The following is a 23,558-nucleotide window of genomic DNA, read 5'->3' on the forward strand; positions in this document are numbered from 1 at the left end:
AGAATTGATGAGTTATAATTTGATCATAGGGGATAGATTTTTAGACATTCCTTTACTCATGACAGGGATGTATCCAAGTGTATTTCAGAGTGATGACATAATGTAAGGCCTCTCTGCACCTTTGGTATTGATTTTAGCTATTAAGCAATTTGATTCCTTCATCAGTAGTTCTAGATGGACAGTTATGATGGAGATTAGCATGCATTTCCATGGGAGATCATTCATAGATGGAGAGTTGTCCAATACTAACAGTTCCTCGAGACAATTATATCTTCTCATATGGGATGGTCGTGATAGTATAATAGTGTGGGATCCTGGTATTGGTATGGTTGATATTTTACTTCAGTAGGGCATTGATGAGTAGCACAATTTTGGACCCATTACATCTATCAAAGTGGCACAATGGAATCTTGGAGCATTTTTACTGAGGCTGGTTTGGGATCCAGGAGTTAATAGGATAAGTGCCTTACCCCTTGAGGATTATGACGAGTTGTTATGCAGTCTTAGGCTTGGAGCAATTTTAATCAGACTAGTGCATCGAATGCGTGTGGTAGTAATTTTTAGATTGGGCTATATAGGGCTACTTGCAGATTTATATGGGATCTTGGCACCAAATGCTTTAGGACAAGCAATCTCAACGAGAGAGGACTTGTAATGTTCCCTTTTTTGGGACATTACGAATTCCAAAGTTAATTTCATAGAATATTTAATTTCTCTTATGAGAACTTGACGCAAATTAATTAAAGGGTCCAGTTAATATCAATGGGGCATTAACAAGAGACGAAATGGCGAGAAGACAAGGAGACAAGATAGGGAAAGCTGAAGAGTCATGGCATTGGACAATAAAAGAAGAAGAGATGGTCTCATTTGGACATGCTTGGATATTGATTTGGTTTTAGATTTCTCTCAGAGAAATTAGGAAGCTTCAGCTTCTTTCAAAAATCCGAGGACACAAACCCTCAGGTTCTTTTGGGTGCATTGGACATAGCCCCGATTCATCTAATGTGGTGAATTAGCAACAGAGTTCACAGTTGCTTTTCAGGTTCCCTTCTGGTTATCCAATCTGACTGTTATCACTGTTTCTACGATTGGATATTTATTGTATTGCTGTTTTAAAATACAATAACAATTCTAGAGTATTTGTTGGTTTATGTTGTTGATTATTTACTGGATATTTGCTGGTTATTATTGTATAAATTCTTGTTATTATTCTGAAAAACCTATTGTGGTAAGAATTGAGGAGAAAATCTAGGTAAGATATCACATTGTGTTATTGCTATTCTGGTTCTCAAAAACTTAACACAAAGAACAAAGTTTTGCCTAGACTAAAAATCTTATGTATCCATCCATCCATCATATGAAGGAGATAAACAAAATGAGTAACAACAAATACTAAGGAGCCAAAAATTATAAATGAACTACCCCAAAAAGGGATCACAATTCCACTCAAAATCTTTTTGTTTGGCTCGGGTAATAAAAATTCCACAATTTTATGTGTATGATACAAAAATATCCAGTGATCCCAAAAATTGTGTGCGTGTGTGTGTGTGTGTGTGTGAAGCAGAAAATAAGTTCATACACAACTATGCTTATAGTAAAAAAAAAATACACCACCATATATATATATATATACTAAGTTACCAATGTTGGTTCTGATGCTGATGCAGCTGCAGGGTGTTGATGCACAGATGCACGGATTTTTTTTGGGGGGGATTTTGGATGCGTTTGGGTGTGTCCATATATAAATATATATTTTAAAATATATATATATAGTACATTATCCCATTGATTGAGAGCTGTCGACATGTGGGCCACAACATGAGGAATCTAGTAACCTGCCCTGTGAAATTAGTTGAATGAGGAGGCAAAAGGCCCCATGTTAACATAAATCATTTTCAATGATGATTTCAACACTAATGGGCATATTAGCCTCCTCAGCGACTATAAACTAAAACAGGCTTTACCTACATTTACCCCAGCAATTAACCACATTCAAGGTTTTCTCAGGTGTTAAAACAAACGGTAGTGATGAAATCCATATTCTTGTCAGCACCTGTGCAGCTTCCTAAAACATCCACGCATCAGGAAGCATCTGGGCCAGCATCCAGCCTTTTTCCAGGCGCATCAGTATCTTAGTGTGTGTGTGTGTGTGTGTGTGTGTGTGTGTGTGTGTGTAAGTTTTAGTTCAAATGGCATATGTTTCCTCCTTTTGTCCTTTTTGGTGTCTATTTTAGGGTTGGAGAGTTGGATTGACTAAGATAGACCAGAACAAAGTTCCATTTTTTGGCAAAATCAGCCTGCTGCGGATTTCAAAATTTGGCATAAAAACAACAAAATTCATGTCAGGTTCATCTGACAGAATTTGGGTAGAATTTTGTGAGAATATTGTAAGGACCAGATTTTTGCAAGACTGGGACTAGACTTCGGACTTGCAAGGGAAGAATTTGGTGACATAGCAAAAACCAGAACAAAATTTTGAAGTAGTTTATGAGCAATTAAATTTAATAGACAGCAGTCCTCTGGGATAAAACAGATTGAAAAACCAAAACATAATGATAAGAATCAGTGCTCCATTCTATACAAAATGAAAAAAAAAAACTTAAATGATATAAATTAAGATCACCTAAACTCTTGAATGCTTCAAATATAGAAATTTTATCCAGCCAAGATTATTTTCCATCTTTTCAAATATACCAAGACCCGGATAAACAGAAAAAAAATGAGAAAACAAAACACTTTATATACCTGTGGTAAGTCCTGATATCCATAGTTCAAATCCTCAGAAGCAGCAGCAATAGTGGCAGCAGCAGTTAGACCCGCATTAGATTCAAAATGAGTTTCAAAAGAATGGTCTTTGACTCCTGACCACATACTGATGGACTGATCTTCCTGCATAATATTTATCTCTTCGTCTGATCAATAGGTGTTGTGTAGCAATTAGTCCCTGCCATTGCAACATGTTTGTAAGTTTTACATTATTAGCCTATATTAATGCAATATCTTTTGAACTTACTAAACTTGTTCTGAATTAGGAACTTTGTAAAACATACAGAATGTTATTTAAATAATTATAATGTTGAAAAATGTAAGAAAATATGTAAAACTTATTTGCCAACCAGAGCCTCACTAAAACTATAGCGAAGAACAAACAGACCTCATATTAAACTAATTTTCTAAAAAAAAGATATTGATGATAAATAAATTCAATTAAAAAATGTCAAAGTTAGGTTTAAAAGATATTATGAATATGAGACTCAATGCCCATATCAAAGTTCTTTAAGGGTCCGTTTGTTTCATGGAAGATGGCAAGAATTGGCTTTTTCATAACCCTGATTTGAAAAATTTTGCGTTTGTTTCAAAATTGGCAAATTGGAATTGGATTTCGCAACTTCCAATTTTGTCACAAAACCAGGTTTTCTGACTTCCTACTAGCAAGTAGGAATTGGAAATCAAAACCTGGTTATGTTTTTTGAGGAGGGTAAAAACAATAGATTGCACTACTTTTTGAAGTCTGCCTTCAACTCCAACTTTACGCATAAAAATGTGTCTTCACACGCATCTTTCGAGTGAAACAAACAGTTCAAGTAAAATCCCAAAAATAGGAATGAAGATTTGCAAAACCTTGATTTGGCAAAACCAAGATTTGTAGAAATGCTGATTTCTACAATTCCACGAACCAAACAGACCCTAAGAAGTTCAAGCATCCTACTTAGAATATAGTTCTTAATAAAATAAAAGCTCCCGTTCTCATTCCATAAAAGAAGGTGAATCTTTAACACCCAATACTACTCTAATAGTTCACAAAACTACCCTACCTAAAAAGATGTGTCAACAAACTATAATATCCTACTTACACTATATGGTGAAACAACTGAAATCTTATCCCCACATCTAGGTTAGAAAGTATATTGAAGTGCCTTACCACCAACAGTATAGCAAAAATGTTGCAATTTTAACTCAGATAGAGTCTAGCAATTGGCATTACAAAGGAAATTTAGGGGCCCAAAATCATTAGAAACTCACAATATTATTAGTCAAATGTCCAAACTTCTACTAATTTTAGTTTATTGTATTGCAAGAAGGAAGAATGCATAGCTTCATTTCCAAACACCCTTTTGCAATAGGATTTATTAATAAACATTAATGTTAAATTAAAATTTAAAAGAATAAAAATAAAACTTAATATAACTAAAATTTAGTTAAGAGATGATTAGCGATGCCTTGCACTCTATCTCCAAGAGGCCTTCCATTTTCGGGATCTCACTCTTCGGGAGTTTTCTCCTTGTGGATTTGCGTCCCATCATCTGCTTATCACTTCCTTCTTCACTTTGGTTACCTCTCCTAGAGGAACCAAGCGGTTTGGGATCCCGTCCACTACTACTCAAATCAGATTGGTGAGACCGCACAGAGATCACACACATGCACCATCAACGATAGCAGCCCTCCTCTCTTCGGAGACAAAACCAAACTTCTTTGCACATGGATTGTTATCCTTTGGTCTTGAGCTACTTTCTGACGACTACGAACCACTGGTGTTGCAGTTTTGTAGTCTCTTTTGTATAGGGTTGTTTCTCTTTGTTTTCTTATTACTCTGTTGGTTCCCTTGTTTTCAGACAACGTTTAGTGGTCCGCTACCTTCTGCCCTCTCTTTGTACTTTCAATCCCTTAGACCTGCTTGTGGTCTCTTGTTGGACATTAATTTCTTATCTTATCTTAAGCTTAATGAATGGTCAAAAGGCACGAAATGAAAAGTTGTGACTCCCTCAAACATGAGATCCATGATCGGGTTGTAGACACCTAAATTTGATCATTAATATTTGCTCAAATTAATTGTCATAACCCCCTTCCTTTGTAGTCATACTATTAATTAAATAATTTAGTTATTTGAATAATGCCCCATGTCTTCTTTAGTTGTAGTTAAATTAATTCATATCAATAGCCCTTGATCCTATTTAATTAAATAAACTTCTAGTTTTATTTAATTAAATTCCTTTTCCCATTTTCTCCAATTTTGAATTTAAATAAATTCAAAATTCTCAAAATTCCCATCCACTTGCACCATTTAATCCTTCATTTGATAAAATAAATATCATTATTTGCTTAATTAGTCTCTTCCTTCCACTTGGAATAAAGAGAAAAATTTTAATTCCTCCATTCATCTTCTTTCCCATTACATCCTCCTACTTTTCCCACTTGCTCTCTAATCCCACTTTTCATCAAGCCCAACCTACCTCTCTAATAATGTGTACACCTCTAATCATAAAGATTAGGCAAATGGATCAACACCCCCATCACATCATGCACATGGGCCCAAGTACTTGGGAACATGGGCTTGTCCCTTCATGTTCCCAAAAGGAAATTTTTGTTCCTTTTATTCCTAAAAATTACTCTCCACTATGGAAATTTTCAATCAATCTCAACAACCCATTCATCTCATCCAAATCCTACAGCTTCAACCCTACACAATTGTTATACCTCTCGCCCACTTTGCATTTGGAGTGATGTTATGCCGCCAAAATCTTGAATGAGCACACATCCAACAATTCAACCTTGGACATATCATTACATTAAGGAAGCTATTGGTTTGTTACTATGTATTTCTTTATGTTTTAGCCATAATTTGTCTAATCTTGTATGTTGCCTTGTAGTTTGTGATTTGACAATGTTTACTGTTATTTGTGTTCTCTCTTTGAATCACATTTCCTTCTATACACTATAATATCCCCTATATGTTATAAGTATTTAATAGATAAATAGATTAATTAATTAAAAGAATCTATCAATCAAAAATCAATCTTATTAATTGAATAAAATATCAAATGTATAAATAATGTAAATTGAATAAATAAATGATTATTAATAAATAAAAGATAAAATGTTAATATAATTCTAAAGACAAACTAAAAGTAGACTAAATGATATAAGTACCTATATAATATAATATAAGTTACAAGATTAGGAACTAACAATATAAATTATCTCCCTTTTAAAGTTATTGACTTGTACCCCTACATTGCCCATATGAATCCAAATGTGATTACGTCTAATGGAAGGGGAGAAGACAGCAATGAATGCACTAGAAACTATATTATAATGTTAGATGTATGGCGACAAAAAAGTCAATAATTGATAGTATGAATACCGAGATAACCATATAGACTAAATTTTACATTTGTCGAATTTCGTCACAGCAAGATAGTCACAGATTATACATCACCCACAGGGCCACATAGGAGGATCTTAACAAATACAAACAGTCTAATAATATTAATCAAACAAACACCAGTCCTAGTCATCATGAGTCATCGTCACTTCATAAAGGGATATGATTGAGCTTATCTAAGGACACGTCTCTTACGAAAAAAAGATATAGCATCAAACGATATAATTCAGGGGCGGACAAGAGGCAGTCAACAATGCCCATCAGTGAGAAGAAAATTGGAATAATTATATATGATCTTTGACTAAGCTTTGATCACAGCAGAGACAATATATTCATTGAAGCCGGATAAGGTATGCTCAAAGCCCTAGCTATGCTTTATAAATATATAGAGAGGAAGAGCATAAAAGATTTACCGAAGAAAGGATAAGTGTTTGCTGTTAATTCTATGTAACTTTGATAACATACTGATCTGAACAGCAGATCGTACATGATCAGATAAAGCATGGACATCCTCATGTAGGATTTGCCTATTTATAACCCTTTATGAATTACCTTATCGGCATCTCATTTAGGGGCATTAAATAATGTTTAGTTTGCATAGTTGTTAAACTTTGTTTGCTATCTAATTTGATCTTCTAATAGACATCGATCTTGGAGGATAATTATGTGTTTATTATAAGGGCCGACCTAGAAGAGTCATGTCCTTTGTAAGGACATGCCTCGTGGGTTCAATATAAATTTAGGGTAAGTATGAGGGTAGAGAGCACACAACACAAAATAAAGTCTTCTCTACATTACTGCCTTATTCGAATTATTGCAGAGTAAGAACATTCCCAGAATAGTATTTATACTATTGATAAACACTTCAAGTCTGAACTAAAGAAGATCATCTTCAGCAAGCAAGAAGATGGTATTATCTCAGTCTGATTTATAGCGGAATTTGCAGAAACTTTACATGGGATCAGAGCTCTAATAGTCGAACCTAGGCTCTGCAAATTAAATGATCAGACTTTATATATCTAGCAACATCCTTCTGTCTTCAATGGCAAGCACAATCAAACCCGAGGATGGGTTTGATGGGAAAAAACAATTCGTTGCTTGGAAATTCAGAATTATGATGATTCTTGAAGACAATGATGTGAAATAGTTTGTTGATTCAGCATCTAAGCAACCTGCTGTTGAACCTAATAAAACTATCTAGAGTAAAGGAAATAGGAAAGCCAAGCAAATCATATTAGATGGAGTGAAAAATGAAATAGAACCTATGCTAATGAAACATCAAACAACATTTCATATGATGAATGCATTATTAAATGCATATGAAGTTAAAAATGCGACTAGACCCCTTGCACTAAAAAGGAAACTAAATCATATACAGATAAAGAAAGGATAATCTATGAACTCTTACTTCCTAAGGGTGGCTAGTCTAAGAGACAAACTTGCGAGCATAGGGACCATAATTGAAAACAAGGAACAAACACTTATGGCTATAGATGGGTTACCAGATTCATGAGAAACATTCTCACAAGGAGTAAGTGCTAGAGGCAATCTTCCAAACCTTAATAGACCTAAAGGAGATTGCTTGCAAGAAGAATCTAAGAAACATAAGAAAGGAGGAAGATTGAAAATTGAAGATGAAGAACTTCATGTTCTCAATACAAATTCCTATATAGGTAAGAAGAAGCACTTCAAGAAGAAGGGTAATCAAAGAAATGACAAACCTAAGAAAGATCTATCCAAAGTAAAATGCTTCAAATGTGAAAAATTTGGACGCCATAGATCTAATTGCCCTGAGAACACAAAGCAGCAAGTAAACTATACAAACATTACTAGGAAAGAAGATAAATATGATGCTGAGAATCATGTATTGTATTCTGCACTATCAAATGAAGTATCAAGCAAAGCATGGGTAATTGATAGTGAATCATCTTGACAAATTCTAGGATACAAAGAAGCACTGGACTCTATATTTGAAGAAGTTGATAGCAAAGTTACCGTTGGTGATAATTCCGCTCATTCAGTCAAAGGAATTGGGAATTGCACCTTGAAACTGAAGTCAAATAGTTCTCTACATCTCAAAGGAGTACTCTATGTACCAAGAATAAAAAGGAATCTAATCTCGATTACAGCACTTGAAGATGATGGACATAATGTTGCATTCATCAATGGTAAAGTAATCACCTGGTCTAAGAACTCTTCATTTAAGAAATCAAAATTGATTGGTCAAAGAAAGGGATACTTGTATGAATTAAACACAGGACCTTGTCAACCTATTCAAACCTTAATTCGTGAAATTGTTGATATAAACGAAATATGGCATAGAAGGTTAGGACATCTAAATTTCAAAACCTTATCAACTATAGAGAAGATGGTAAATTGGTTTACCTAAGTTGAATAAAGATCACTCAAGCATATGCAAAGGATGCACTCTGGGTAAGAACACCAAAAGTCCATTTCATGATAGCACTAGAAAAACTAACAATGCTTTGGAATTAATCCACTCAGATTTATGTAGACCTATGTCTATTCCTTCTCTTGGAGGATTTTGGTACTATATACTTTTTATAGATGACTTCTCTGGAAAAACTTGGATTTACTACTTAAAGTGTAAAGAATCAGAAGAAATCCTTAAGAGATTTAAAGAATTCAAATACTTAACTAAAAACTTATCAAAACACAAAATTAAAACTCTTAGGATTGATAATGGAGGGGAATATACTTCAGATTTGTTTAAAGAGTTTTGTAAAGAAATAGGAATTAAGAGGGAGCATACCGTTCCTTATAACCCACAACAAAACGGGGTAGCCGAAAGGAAGAATAGAACAATTATAGAAGCAGCAAGAGCTATGATATTTGATCAAAATTTAGAATATTATCTTTGGGCAGAAGCCTCTTGTACTGTTGTCTATATTCAAAACAGGAGTCCTCACTCCTACCTTAAAGATAAAACTCTTGAAGAAGCCTTTACTAAGGTTAAACCTAATATAAGTCATCTTAGAATTTTTGGGTGCTCAATATATATATATGTTCCAAAAGAAAAAAGAACTAAGTTAGAAGCCTCCAAGAGGAAAGTTATTTTTGTTGGGTCTAGTGAAACATCCAAAGCATATAGGATTTTCATACCTGGTCAAAAAAACATTGAGCTTAGTAGGGATGTAATATTTGAAGAAGATTTAGCATTCAAAAGAGCCCTAAGTTCTGGAGAACCCTCTCCCTTACCTAGTTCTGAAGAAAATACTGAATCTAAGTTTCAGAGGGAGAACATTGAAGAAATTGAAGATGAAATTCAAAATCTTAATTTTGCGGAAACTCAAAATCCAAAGAAAAGACCACTTTGGGCCAAAAAGACAATAGAGGAAGCACAAGACTTTGTTGCACCATCTGGAACCTTTAGAAAAAGCAAAAGACCCAAAAGACTTTCTAGTTATGTAGCAAACATGAGTGATTTATCTCAATTAGAACCAACCAATGTTCAAGATCCTATTAAACACACAGGTTGGAAGGATGCTATGACGGAAGAATACCAATCCATTATTAAGAATGATGTTTGGGAAATTGTTCCAAGACCTGAAGGAAAACCCGTTGTTTCTTTTAAGTGGATATTTAAAATCAAGCATACTACTGATGGTAGCATTGAAAAAATATAAGGCTAGATTTGTAGCCAAGGGATTCTCTTAGAAAGAGGGAATTGATTATGAAGAAACCTTTGCTCCTGTTGCTAGATGCACCTCTATAAGAGCAATCCTAGCGATTGCAACATCAAAGGGATGGCAAGTACATCAAATGGATGTAAAAACAACATTTCTAAATGGGAAGATTACAGAAGAGGTATATTTGGAGCAACCTAAAGGATTTGAAACTCATAACCCTAAAGATTTTGTCTGCAGGCTCAAGAAAACTCTCTATGGGCTTAAACAGGATCCGAGGGCATGGTATGAAAGAATTGATAAGTATCTCACCAACTTAGAATTCTCTAAGAATGAAGCTAATCCAAATCTATATTATAAAAGGGATAAAGATGATATGGTAATTTTGATACTGTATGTTAATGATTCACTAACAAGAAGTGATTATCATCTTATAGATCAATGCAAGAAAGATCTAATCAGAGAATTTGAGATGAAAGATTTAGGACTCCTTCGTTATTTCCTAAGACTGGAAGTATGGCAAAATTCTAACAACAACATACTTAATCAAGGAAAGTATACATTAGACATCTTGAAGAGATTTGGAATGTGGAATTGCTGGCCTATGTCTTCTTCAATAGAGACTAATCTACATAAACTTAAGGAAGCAGCAGTAGAATCACCTTCGATAGATTCTATTCTTTACAAACAGATGATTGGGTCTCTTATGTACTTGGTAAATACAAGACTTGATATTTGTTATGTTGTTAATGCCTTAAGTCAGTTTATGTGTGAGCCAAAGGAGATTCACCTAGTTGCACTCAAACACATCTTGCTTAATCTTGGGCTCAAGTATGAGAAAGTTGACTTGGATTTACAAGGGTACACAGACTCAGATTGGGCTGGAAGTGTTACTGTTGTCACTTAGGTTTGCACCCTTGTCCAAAGCCTATGCGTGAGGACAACCTAGTGAAACATGGAAACAACCTCCAAGTTGTGGGACTTGAACTGTGAGGTTGAGTCTCCGGAGAAGGCCGGCTTCCTCTTACTATCAGGATGCACCTAACTACTCTTGGAGAGGAAAAGGGAGAAGGAGAGCATGAAAGCAAATCTACCTAATCTAATCTAAAGAGGTGATGCACCAAAATAGAGTGTTCAAACCAATCTCTGCCCATATATGCACTATTGAACCAAAATGAAACTAAGGATATACACATTCAGGCTTGCTTTTAATCTAATAACCACATGCAGACCAGAAAAGCTGAATGAATGACACAAGGAAAGAGAAGATTCACTTATATGTCATTCATAGGCTGAAAGATAGACTTTCGCAAAACAATGGCGAAGGCAAAGAATTCTTGCACTTTCATACCAATGGCTGAAGGGGATAAGGTAGAGAATCATACAATTCAGAGGCAAGGGAAATTTTACACTGGAATTGCAAAGCAATAGCAGAGAACAACAGAGAATGTTTCGACCCTTTCAAAATTTACAAAATTTGTCTTTATAGTGCAGGCATAACTGAGATGTCCTCTAATTGTAGTTACTCCTCAACCACTGCATTGAAGTCCTGCAGAGAACAATCATGGGAAAATCTGATCATAAATACAGATCTAGGGCGATGATATCTGATCTTTTGTGTCAAATAATGACTCGAGAAGATAGAAACGGTGCCATAACTGTGCTCTGACTAGGTAGATGGATTACTGGAGGCGGTGGAGTGCTCTCCCGCGTTTAGCATTCATTTCCTGGTGGTTGGGATTGATCATGAAGATCGGATTCACAAAAGACCTTGATTTCCTCTGTTCCTGGTTCGTGAATCAGCAAGTTAACTTAGTCAATCTATCTTGGCACCGGGACGAGCCACGTGGGTCAATCAGTTCATTCCATTCTGCCACCTCGCGGATCTTACATGGTTGACCATTCCTTCCTTCACTAACTGCGCCAACCTTTCTCAAAGAATCCTGACCGCGACGTTACACTAACCGCCAGCTGCATCTAACCGTTACTGCCTCAACTGGACCCTCAGAACTCTAAGGATACATGGCAAATCCTCGCTATGTCGCTATAGCTAAAGATCGAGCATCTTTCCATAACGACCTAGCGAGAAACATCAATCTTCCACCATCCGATGGTCCTGAAGATACACCCACTCTGTCAATGTGTTGACCAATAGAAACCTGGCCTTTCTCCAACTTGTCCAGTAAGTTCTTGCTTTTGCGGCCCACCAAGGAAAATAGGACCCACAATCCACGTGTCGCCAGGTCGTTAACTCGCTATACCTAAACAGCGTGCATCTTCCCATAGCGAGTTAACGAGGACCTTTGATCCATGCTGATCTGACGATAGTGAAAGATGCACTGAAGGGACTGGTCCACTTTTTGCACTGTCATCACCCTAGCCAATGAGAAATCGACCAACTACCGACGTGTCATTAATCTGTACACTCATTCTTGGCGCATCATTGGTTCGAGGTTCACCCTATGGCTTATGGAAGAAACCTGGCCCCACAAGACACGTGGCAGCGAATTGCTATCTTGCTATATACATCTTCTGAGCATCTTTCCATGGCGAGTTAGCGAGGACTGTTGATTTTGCATTGATCCGACGGTCAGAATCCCTCCCGAGCATCCACGTCGCATGAGGTCCCACCAAACACTCATTTCACGGTGACTCGCTATGTCGCTAACGACGAGCTGTTTGAACTTTCTAGTAGCGAGGTAGTGAGCGCCAATGACTTTATCCAAACTCAACACCGAAAAAACAAAAAAACCACCACTACCAAACTGGGCCTGCCGATCCACGTGGCAAACACTCGCTAAGTCGCTATGCATATCTATCGAGCAGCTTTTCTTGGCGACGTAGCGAGGGTCATAGATCCTGAGAAGATCCAATCGGTGGGATAGGATGCAGGCCGGCCGAAACATATCATAAGTTTGATTTTTTTTTTTTTTTTTTGATGTTTCTCAGGCATTTAAAATAACATTAACTCTGGGAACTAGCTGTTGGCGGGTAAGCATTTAAAATTTGAATATTGGCAGGGCACAAAATGAGCAACAGGTACTGATAGGAAAAGCACTTCAAAATGTTGTTTCAGTTTAGGCTTGGCGATGATATCTTGGATATGCGAAAAGCAGGCATCGGTAGCACAGAGTTCCACAGAAGCTGAGCAAATGGCCTCTTGGGAAGCAATTTGGCTTAGAAAGTTACTTGTTGGATTATTTGGTCAACCCATGAATCCTACTATTATTCATTGTGATAATCAGAGTTCTATCAAGCTTTCTGTGAATCCTGTTTTTCATGAGAGGTCCAAGCATATTGAAATTTCCTACCATTATGTAAGAGATATGGTAGATAGGAATACTATAAAATTAGAATACATTTGCACTGCAAATCAGATAGCAGATATTCTTAACAGACCTCTCTCTCGAGTGAAGATAGATCACTTCAGGAAAAGACTTGGTATGGTTGAATTGTAATACATTTGTATCCTTTAATTATTAATAATTTTTAATTAAAATTATTATTGTCAAGCTATTGATTGTTATGGGCTTCACCATTTGTATTCATTATTTAAGAGGTGACGATCTTTGAGATAATGAACACTTGTATTAAAGTCATTATGAGAGATGACGATCTCTTAGATAATGTGCTAAATAGTAGAGAACTACTATCATTTCTAGATGAGTTCAAGATCACATTGTGATGTAGACATTTCTATGCCTATGAGTCACAACTTAGATAAAGGAAGAATTTAATCATTCTTCGGTGTTTATCCTGTGAATTGGTAGATCTTAACTTAGGATCATATTGGGATATAGGTCTGCCAGTACCTATGAGTCACAACTTGGATAAAGGAAGACTTTAATCATCCTCCAGATTTTATCCTGTGTGTTGCATTCCGTGCAATACTGTTATCACTGATATGAGTGATAAGTCATATCACAAGATAGTAATATGACATGGTATTCACATGCTTAGAAGATTCAGATAGATATAGAGTATTAATCTATGTTTATTCATCTTGATTGATGTTGCTAGATATGTTATCTCTCAGTATGATTATCAAGTTAAGAGGGAGTGTTAATTCTATGTAACTTTGATAACATACTGATCTGAACAGCAGATCGTACATGATCAGATAAAGCATGGGCATCCTCATGTAGGATTTGCCTATTTATAACCCTTTATGAATTACCATATCGGCGTCTCATTTGGGAACATTAAATAATATTTATTTTGCATAGTTGTTAAACTTTGTTTGCTATCTAATTTGATCTTCTAATTGACACCGATCTTGGAGGATAATTATGTGTTTATTATAAGGGCCAACCTAGAAGAGTCATGTCCTTTGTAAGGACATGCCTCTTGAATTCAATATAAATATAGGGTAAGTTTGAGGATAGAGAGCACACAATATAAAATAAAGTCTGCTTCTATACATTACTGCCTTATTCAAATTATTGCAAAGTAAGAACATTTCCAGAATAGTATTTATATTATTGATAAACACTTCAAGTCAGAACTAAAGAAGATCATCTTCAGGAAGCAAGAAGAAGGTATTATCTCAGTCTGATTTATAGCAGAATTTGCAGAAACTTTACATTTACAGTGATTACAGTGGAAGCTGTCATAATCCCATAATGACATATAACTGATGTAAAACTAAACATTTTTTTTATATGTACTCAATCCATCATTAGGAAATCATCTTGTCTTATTAATCATTATAATATCAACAATTTACATTAGCACAATAGAGGATCATATTGAATTGTCTATATAATAGGAAAATATGAGTAAATGATCAAATTTGATAAATGACTATAACAATCATATTTACAGAAATATAATAATAAATAATTATAATAATTAATATATGGTATTCTTCTTATATAAATGGTATATAAAGTCTCGTCAAAGGGATGCGATCCCCGACCATTAAATAAACATATAAATTAAAGTAGGCAAATTTATGAGAAGGAAAATTGCAAAGTTTTACACAGGAACATAGGACAAGGGAGTCATCAAGAACCCTGCGAGCAGAGGACAAGTACGAACCAGTCAAAACAATGCAGAGTGTGACGTGGAAGAAGGAAGGAAACATAGACATGGAATACGATGGACAAATCAATGTATAAATGGAGGCTCTGTGAATCATAATTACCACTCACGGGGTATCCACGTAGCAGCAAATGCAGTGAAGGTTGACACAACCAAAAGGTAATAAAGGCAGCAGCATTTGGGGGGACGTATTAGGGAGGACGTGGACCCCATCAAAGGTGAAGGTATATTTTAAGGATCTGTTTATAAATTTTATTGTTGTGGTTAATAACAATTTCGTAATTATAATATGTATCATTGTATGTAATTAATTATATAAATTTTCATTTATATAACCTTATGAGAATGGCATCATGTTCATTGATATATAGAGTTGATATACATTGTACAATATAAAAAATGAATATAATTTCTTATGGAAAATAATCGATCCAAACTATGTTTGGTGGAGGGCAATTTTGAATGTCATATAATACGATCCAAACTATGTTTGGTGGAGGACATTTGTATGAATATTATTTTATGATCCAAGTGCACTTGGTGGTGAATGATCCAAGTAAAACTTGGTGGAGGGCATTCACTTTGAATGTCAGAGAATGATCCAAGTACAACTTGGTGGAGGGCATTCATCGGGAATGTCATGGAATGATCCAAGCATAGCTTGGTGGAGAACATTCATTACGAATGTTAATCAGTATGAATGTAAATTATTATTTTTTTAGACAATTTATTAAGGATATGAACTATTAGTTAGAATTATTATCAATTCTTTGCAACTATTATGTGCCCTAAACTGACCCTAATAGTGGGGACATGACAGAAGCAGTGATATTCATTAGTCTGTTGGTAGTAAAGATTATCATACCTAAGGTATGTGTAATGTATTTTCTCATAAATATTTTAGATAGAAAGAATAAGAAAAGCAATTGAGACTGAAGCAGTAAAATAAGCACTTAAAGTGTATGAAACATTGAGACTCGGAGCAGTCAATCAGTATTTTAATAAGCACATATATATACAGAAAGTGTCAAACAGATATAAGTACCATACACAGGAAACTATATCCATAAAAACATAGTTTTGTTCCAGGTATGTACACAAATTGGAAACTATTATTTAATGGTTGATTCTAATTGATGATTACAGTAGAATATGAATGGTTTAGACTTATTATAATTTTAATATTTAAGGAGGGAAGTCAACAATGCGTTCAGGAGAGGCTAGTGCAAATTCCAGCCATTCAGTTATTCCCAAAATAGAGTGGGGATCAATGACCCCCGAGTGCCTTGAGGGCATTGTACCAAGAAAGGCTTCAGGGCTTGGATCTGTAAACCTTGAGGGAGAGCCTATTGAGAATTGGTGTCTAAGCAGCCTGATTACATCAAAGGGTTCTTCTTAGATTAAAATAACAATAAGGATTAGCATTAACTTAATAATCACGGATAATAAGATCTCTATTCTATTAATAATCATATAAATAGTTTTCTTACTTGCATAAATTAAATACATCCTATTCAAACTTGGACGAATCTATGATTAACTGGTCTAAGCCTACCAGGGGACATCAACACAAACAAAGACTGAAATAATACAGTGGCAGTTCTGCAGAGGAGACACCTCTTTTGAGAAATGCTACCTTTGGCAAAGATTGTGACCATTAGTTCCCTCTTGAGGACTATATAATGCAAGCCTCTTCTTGAAAAAAAGCATCAAAGGGAGTAGATCAAATATACAAATGTACCAACAATAATCTGCACACTGGGCATCATGGAGGCAATCAAACATACTCAGCAGATCAGTACATCTGCAAACACCATCATCAGGAAATATAGAAATAAGTCAGCCAAGAACCCCAAGGGTGAAGGCAATTCATAAGATTGATCAGCATCTATGCCCAAGAACTTATCTGCAGATTGGAAGACTGATATCCATTTTATTTATAAGTAACTGGGATATATCTATACATGAGTCCATGAATTGTAAATAATCTTGAGATCACAATGTTCATAACAGAATATAAGACCTTCTCAACTGTTCACAACCCATCTCATAGGTAGAGTTTGAGGTGTAAGAGGAGGGTAAAGAGGGTCATGCAAGGAAGGCAAAGAGGGCACTTACATCATGTAAGGATACAAAAAGGGCATTTACATAGAGCTAATTACAGCCTCATCCCAATTCCACAAGGTGACATGATTTTGGGAGGATGAGACGTTTAGAGAAATACAGATGTTTCTGGATTTGATTATGTGCAATATTTTTTGCATCAAAGTTTTGAATCACACTCCGTGATCCATCATCAGCATGAGAAGAGCAAGAGGAAAAAAAAAGATGATAGGGAAAGAAAGTACAAGAAAGGATGAGACGTTGACAAGGAAAGAAAGTGCAAGAAAACCACTAAGCAAGCAAAGAGCAGGGCTCTCGCAAACATCCACTCTTGGGTTAGTGTAGAAATGGCTTTAAGTGGACCTATCATGTTTTTTCCTCCAAAATTTAATATGCTTACATATTGTTATTGATAGCCTATGATTATGATATAATCTGATCCTAATCATTCAGCTGATATATAGATATATAAATTTGTATATCTTGTTTATGTTATGATTGTAGGATTCAGATTTAGGGCAGATTAGGAAGGGATGTCACAAATTTGTTGCTTTTACAATGAGGAATTTTTTTTTTGCAGCAAAATAAAATTTTCTATTTAATATATCAGTAAATGAAATTACTTTTTGTGGCTCAATTAAAATCTATATTTAAGCTGTATCCAAATATTTAGAATATTAATAATTTAGATTGTATAATCTGCTTAGTAGAGAGGCTTATCAACCCTAAAACAAGGCCAGAAACTTTGGGTGGTTCTTAATAGACCATATCAGAGATCTGAAATTGTGCACTGCATTTGCAAAGCAACTTTAAAAAGAAATCATTTTTATATATTTAAGGGAAGAAAAATACAATTCAAATTATATTTTCAAATAGGGGTGATTTAATGTTTTCATTTAAGATTTTTTCCTGGTTATTTTGAATTAGTTAAAAATTATATGGCAGAAAAAATAACTACCATAAAATACTGAGTTTTTATACTTTGTATGGCATCTTCCTCAAGACTCTGCATTTGTTAACCAATAGCTGACACTAATTGATCTAACTGCTCAACAAGTGTGGCTTTTTCATCAAATTTTGCATCTTGCACCAAATCTGATAATGTCTCTGGTGGGCTCAATAATTTGTTCCTCCTTCTGATCTCTTATGGCTATAGATTTGATTGCTATAGCCACATTCATCATCTCTTTAGGGCTCACTGAGCTTAGATTAGTTGTCCCTTTGATAATCGGTAGGTTATCTTCACCATCAACACTATTTGTTTTCAATGCAAACAAGGTTTTGATAGCATCTTGTTCTTTCCCCATCTCTCCAATGTCTTTCTCTGCTTCTTCTAGCTTCTCCTTCTCTCCTTTAGCATTAGGTTATCATCACACAACTCCTTGTACAAATCAAAGTTAGGTATAGCACCTAGGTTTCCAAGTTTGCAATGAATATAAGCTTTTATGTCTTCGACAAGCATAACACTGTAGGGAAAACTAGATAGGGCGCCAATTATGAATGGGTATTTCTTGAATTCAAGCTAAGGCCGCTTGATAACAACAACTACAACTGGTGTGACCATGATTCTAGGAACAATTTCAAGATAAAAATTCGATAAATAACTTTTGAGGCTGTGAAACTAGGGTTCCTTCAAGAACATTTGGAACATGATACTCAATTTTGCACAAAAACACCAATTAATTCTTCATTTGGTAACTTAGATCACTTTGAGAGCTCAAGTAATCACTTATGTCACTTTTGTGCTTTCTCTATGAATGTGTGAATGAAAAATGAAGTCAAAAAAGCCTTTTATCAACCATCGCACTTCAACATTAAATACATCATCAGTTGAGGAAAACTAGCACTGCTTCACTAAAAAATCTTATTCTTGGTAGGGCAATCATCTCATCATGCAACTAAACTTCATACCACATCTTGTCACATCATCATGGATCTAATTACACATATACACCTTACCACACATGAATCTAGGAGGTTCATAAAAAGATTTGACAATGAAACTCCCTCTAAGCTAATGCAGCCTTAGTTGGCAGATTAATTATTTGCACCCGATGGAGATGTAGACCCTTTTGATGACTTACTCTAATTCTTCTTGATCCAAACCTTGCTCATCTGATTCTTTGACTCTTCAACTATAGAAATTTGCTTTCCCTTGTCATTTTCTTGATTCACTAGTAGCTTTCCTTTGTTCTTTATCCTGCAAAACCTTGCTATATGTCCAATCTTGTGACACTGAAAACATGCCATCTCGATAGATCTCCAAGGCCCGACATTACCTTTGTTGGTTCTCAATCTACAATTGATTGCCATATGGCCATGGTTGTGGCAATGTGAACATGCAAACATTCTACCTATTACCATTTTGATAAGGACTCTCCCAATTCACAAATGTCCTTTGATTGTTCAATCTTGTCCTGCACTCATTAACTTTATGACCAAACTTGTTGCAATTATAGCAATGACCATTCAAAACATTTGAACTATTTCGGCAAACTCTAGCAATGTGACCTAAATCATGACGAATTGAGCATGCATTAGGCCTATTCTTATATATATTTGCAATATGTCCTACCTTATGATAGTTAAAGCAAACAGGTTTGTAGGCTTTCTTACCGAAACTTCTCTTGCTCACCTTGGGTGGAGACTTGTCATCTTTTTTGGGATTTTTAGATCAAGATGCTTCACCAACTTCATAACCGGTATAACCAAGACCATGAGTCTCACCATGCATCCTTCGGTTCCAAAGTTGCTCATTCAGGTTTGCAAAACTTCATTGAATTTCTTTAGCAACCTATTTGCAGCATCTAGCTCATTTTGCAATTTTTCATTCTCTCTACCCAAACTTTCATTACTCGTCATCAAATTGTTGAGCTCACCTCTTAGATCTTGCATTTCCTTAGTCTCCTAAAGATGTGCATGCACAGTACCAACTTCTTGTTTAGATTTGAAGATTTCATCAACTTTTTCTTGTAGGGCATCTTCTGATATCTTTCTTGCTTCCTCAACAACTTTCCTAGCTTCCATTTCCTAACCCATCTGATGACCAAAGCTTCTAACTCCCTCTTAACATTCTTCTTGTTCTTGTGTAGTTGTTCATTCTCTTGATTCACGATTACTAGGGCTTCAACTTCCTCAGATTGACTATTACGATATGCTTCCAATTGATCACATAGCTCTTTCCTCTTTTCTCTTGAATGCTAATTGATTCTTTAACCTCTCAATTGCATGTTTAGCCTCTGCAACTTGACCTTCAAGACTACTCAAATATCGAACAAACTTCATGTCTCCATCAAGGACCTTCCCCAAGTTGTTAGGCTTACTTGCTCTCATACCAATGGTTAAAGCTAGAAGACAATGGGGGGTGAATGAATGTAACCAAAAACCTAAATAATTTCACGACTATCTTCCACAAGATATAACAAGCAATTGAAATCATAAACTAGAAACAAAGCAAATCAAACATCAACACATGCAACAATTTAACACAATATTTTTCACATGCAAACCATTGGTGAAAGGGATAAACCATGGTGGGAATAAGTATCCACAAATTCTCACTAGTGCAGTAATAAGTTGCCCTGTAAGGAGTATTACATCCACCCAGTTAAGAATATTTATCCCTATTAGGAGATTACAATTAAGATCTGTTACGACCTACCCTATTAAAGGATTTAGAACTCCTTCTGAGAATCACCTTGTTAGAGGATTTGAACTTCAGACCTATTAGGATCCTACTCACCCTATTAGGAGTGACCCTGTTACAGGATTTATATTGTCAACCTGCTAAAATCAACAAGTGAAAGATGATTTGAGAATTGCACTCAATGCATGACAGATCCTATAAATTTATGAGCAGTGCTCTACTCTTGATTGCTTCTATCACAATGTACTGCATCCACAACAACAAATATTTCACCATCACCGCACATTGATCTTTCAACCCCTCTTATAGGCAGTGGAAAAACCCTAAACATGTTATCCTTAGTTAGCTCCAAAAGAAATTCAAATTTCATGAGCAAGCACTATAACCTTGAATTATGTGCCTTGATCTCAACTCAATCACAACTAATCACTTTGAGTTTTCAACTAATTTTACCGGATTACCGGATCTAGATAAGTATACTATTTCGATTATATGTTCTTCACAAACTTCATCAAATACTCACTTCTACTAAATTTCCGGTAGATTCCTTCATAAATGAATAGATATGGCTCCAAAGATCATGTCCTATCAACCACATACGATAATTCATCAATCATACTACTGCGCATCCAATTTACTACATATAGCAGTGTAAATTACTCAATACACTCTACACTTAACAATTTTATCTTTGTGACCAATCTGTCCACCGGTATAACCAATCTATGACCTGTAGATCATTTTGTTGCCAAAAATGACAACACTAGTACAATGATCCAACCAATCTGACATTTCTAATCATCTCAATCATCATCATCATGCCAACACCTAGCCCCAAAACTTAGTAAGCTCGCTGGAAAAGGTAGCAATTTAGAAAGGCAAAACAGAGACATCTCACAATACATTTGTTCTTCCATGTCTTAACACACAAGTAATAATGGGTAAATCGGGATTGGAGCAAGAACCCTCCTTAACCATATCATTCGTGACCCTAGGTCTTCCCTTTCCAAACAAATAATTGTCAGTGCTATTCTGTATGTGTCAAACTAAACCAACTGCAAACCAAATAAAGCAATACCAACAAAGAAAACATGAAATCATCAAACTCAAAATAATGTTGAACACTTCTGACAATTTAAAAAAGAACTGAAGGCCAGATAGTGCAAACATTTGCACTTATCGTTACATTGATTTCTTTACTTGTGCAGTAGCACCGCAAATTTGGAACTGATAGGGGAATCAGTCAGAAGCACAAAAGCACAACTCTCTCTGGAATTCAATAACCGCTACAACTGAACCTCCGATCTTGCTGTAGAACCCTCTGAACCCTCGCTTTCTGTTACTAAGCAACCCGATCGTTGATCTAAAACACCACAACAACCACTATTTACCACAATTCTGCAATCTTTGGGTGCTAGAATTTTAAGATCTTAATTTCCGCTCCTACAGTCCGCCAGAGTCGGGGCTCTTGGTTTTCAGTTGCAAAATTTGATAACCCTATAATAACGTTGAGATAAAACCTTCAATATCTTACTTCGACTAGTATTGAAAAGAGGCTCCTTTGTGGAATTAGAAGTCCAAAAGACTAATTATTATACTATATAGCGGAACAAGCTAGCTCTGTCAGGCACGAGAAAGTTAATATAAATCCTGCCGTCTAACAAGTTTGTTTATTCGATCATAATCCTTACACGGCTGTGGAACCATTTTGCAAAACATCTATTCTGAAGTTTTAAGAAAATACGCCGGAGTAGTAGCTTACCTGCAATTGTTGCATAGCATAGTTGATATCTGCGGGTATGGAGAGCAGAAAAGTTGAAAGGGATGCACAAATAGCCAGCGGAGAGGAATCGAATTCTAGGAGAATGTCCGCCATGAAGCTTTCAATACGCTCCATTTTTCGGTATAAATCTCTGTACATAAAAAATGTTGGCTGGGAGGAGAAGTCCGCTAAACAAAGCTGTGATGTGAAGGGAAAAAAGGAGCAGCGCATAAAAAAAAGTGAAGGGTGGCGGAACAAAGTACGTACTTACAAACTTGCGATGAAAGCAATTACAACTAGCAATCGATCACCCCTTTAGGGTGCAATGAGTGAATGTTCAGATGGTGCAATGGGGATAACAAATAGATATTGAAGGTGAAGATGGGTTTCTTTCCTAATTAGTAAATGTTGTATTTGTTTTATGGTGGAGATTTGTCTTATTAATTAATTTGGAATTGGAATTTGTTGAGTAGGAAAAAAATTTTAAAAAATTTGATTTAATTCTAATTAGCAATTTCAATTCTAATTCTAATTTCTGAGGTGGAATTAATGAATCGTCATTTCATATCAAAATTTCCAATTCTAATTTGACGCATCCAAATTGAGGATTAAAGTTTTTTAGAATTTGTTCCTACCAATGCCAATGTAATTCTAACAAACAAACGAGCTAAGAGAAAAGAAGGTAGGTATATTTTTTCTTATAATATCATATCCAAAAGCTAAACACAATCGTAATCTTAATCATGACATAAACCTAAATCATGACCCTAATCTAACCATAGTAAAAACCCTAACTTTAGTAATGAAACATGCCATATTCTTAAATATAACCTCAATCGTTACCTTAGCCTTAATCTTAATTGAAATCATAATCCTAATTGTAATACTATTAACTCCTTATTCTAACCATAATTGTAACTCTAAACATTATTAACAACCATAATCTTAACTCTAACCTATCATAATCCAAACATTATATTGGTAAAATCCTAAACAAGATCATAGTCCAAATTCTAAACCCTGACCATTTCATTAGGGACTAGTGTAAAGTGATTAATACTATATTGTATGAGCTTTGAACTTAAAATTAAAGATTGTTAAACTCTATATTTTAGAAATAATTGAAATATACAAATACTTTTTTAATATAAAAATATTCCTTTCATATAAATAATAAATTTTTGACATAAAGAT

General features: G+C 35.3%; 1 protein-coding gene across 2 annotated transcripts in view; it reads right to left on the minus strand.

Annotated features, from left to right (window-relative positions):
* Positions 1 to 22,652, minus strand: part of LOC149533631 (eukaryotic translation initiation factor-like) — a 111,848-nt gene extending 89,196 nt beyond the window's left edge. The window contains exons 1-2 of one of the 2 annotated variants that reach the window (XM_089807124.1): positions 22,365 to 22,652; positions 2,746 to 2,944 (exon numbers count right to left, since the gene is read on the minus strand). In XM_089807124.1, coding sequence (XP_089663250.1) covers positions 2,746 to 2,895 — 150 coding nt within the window. In that variant the 5' untranslated portion in view covers positions 2,896 to 2,944; positions 22,365 to 22,652. The remainder of the gene's footprint in view (positions 1 to 2,745; positions 2,945 to 22,364) is intronic. The other variant, XM_089807123.1, reaches the window with a different exon arrangement.
* Between the last annotated feature and the right edge of the window lie 906 nt (positions 22,653 to 23,558).

Source organism: Cupressus sempervirens, chromosome 10, assembly GCF_028749045.1.
Source record: "Cupressus sempervirens isolate cs-2001-9-10 chromosome 10, ASM2874904v1, whole genome shotgun sequence".
NCBI classification, from domain to species: Eukaryota; Viridiplantae; Streptophyta; class Pinopsida; order Cupressales; family Cupressaceae; genus Cupressus; species Cupressus sempervirens.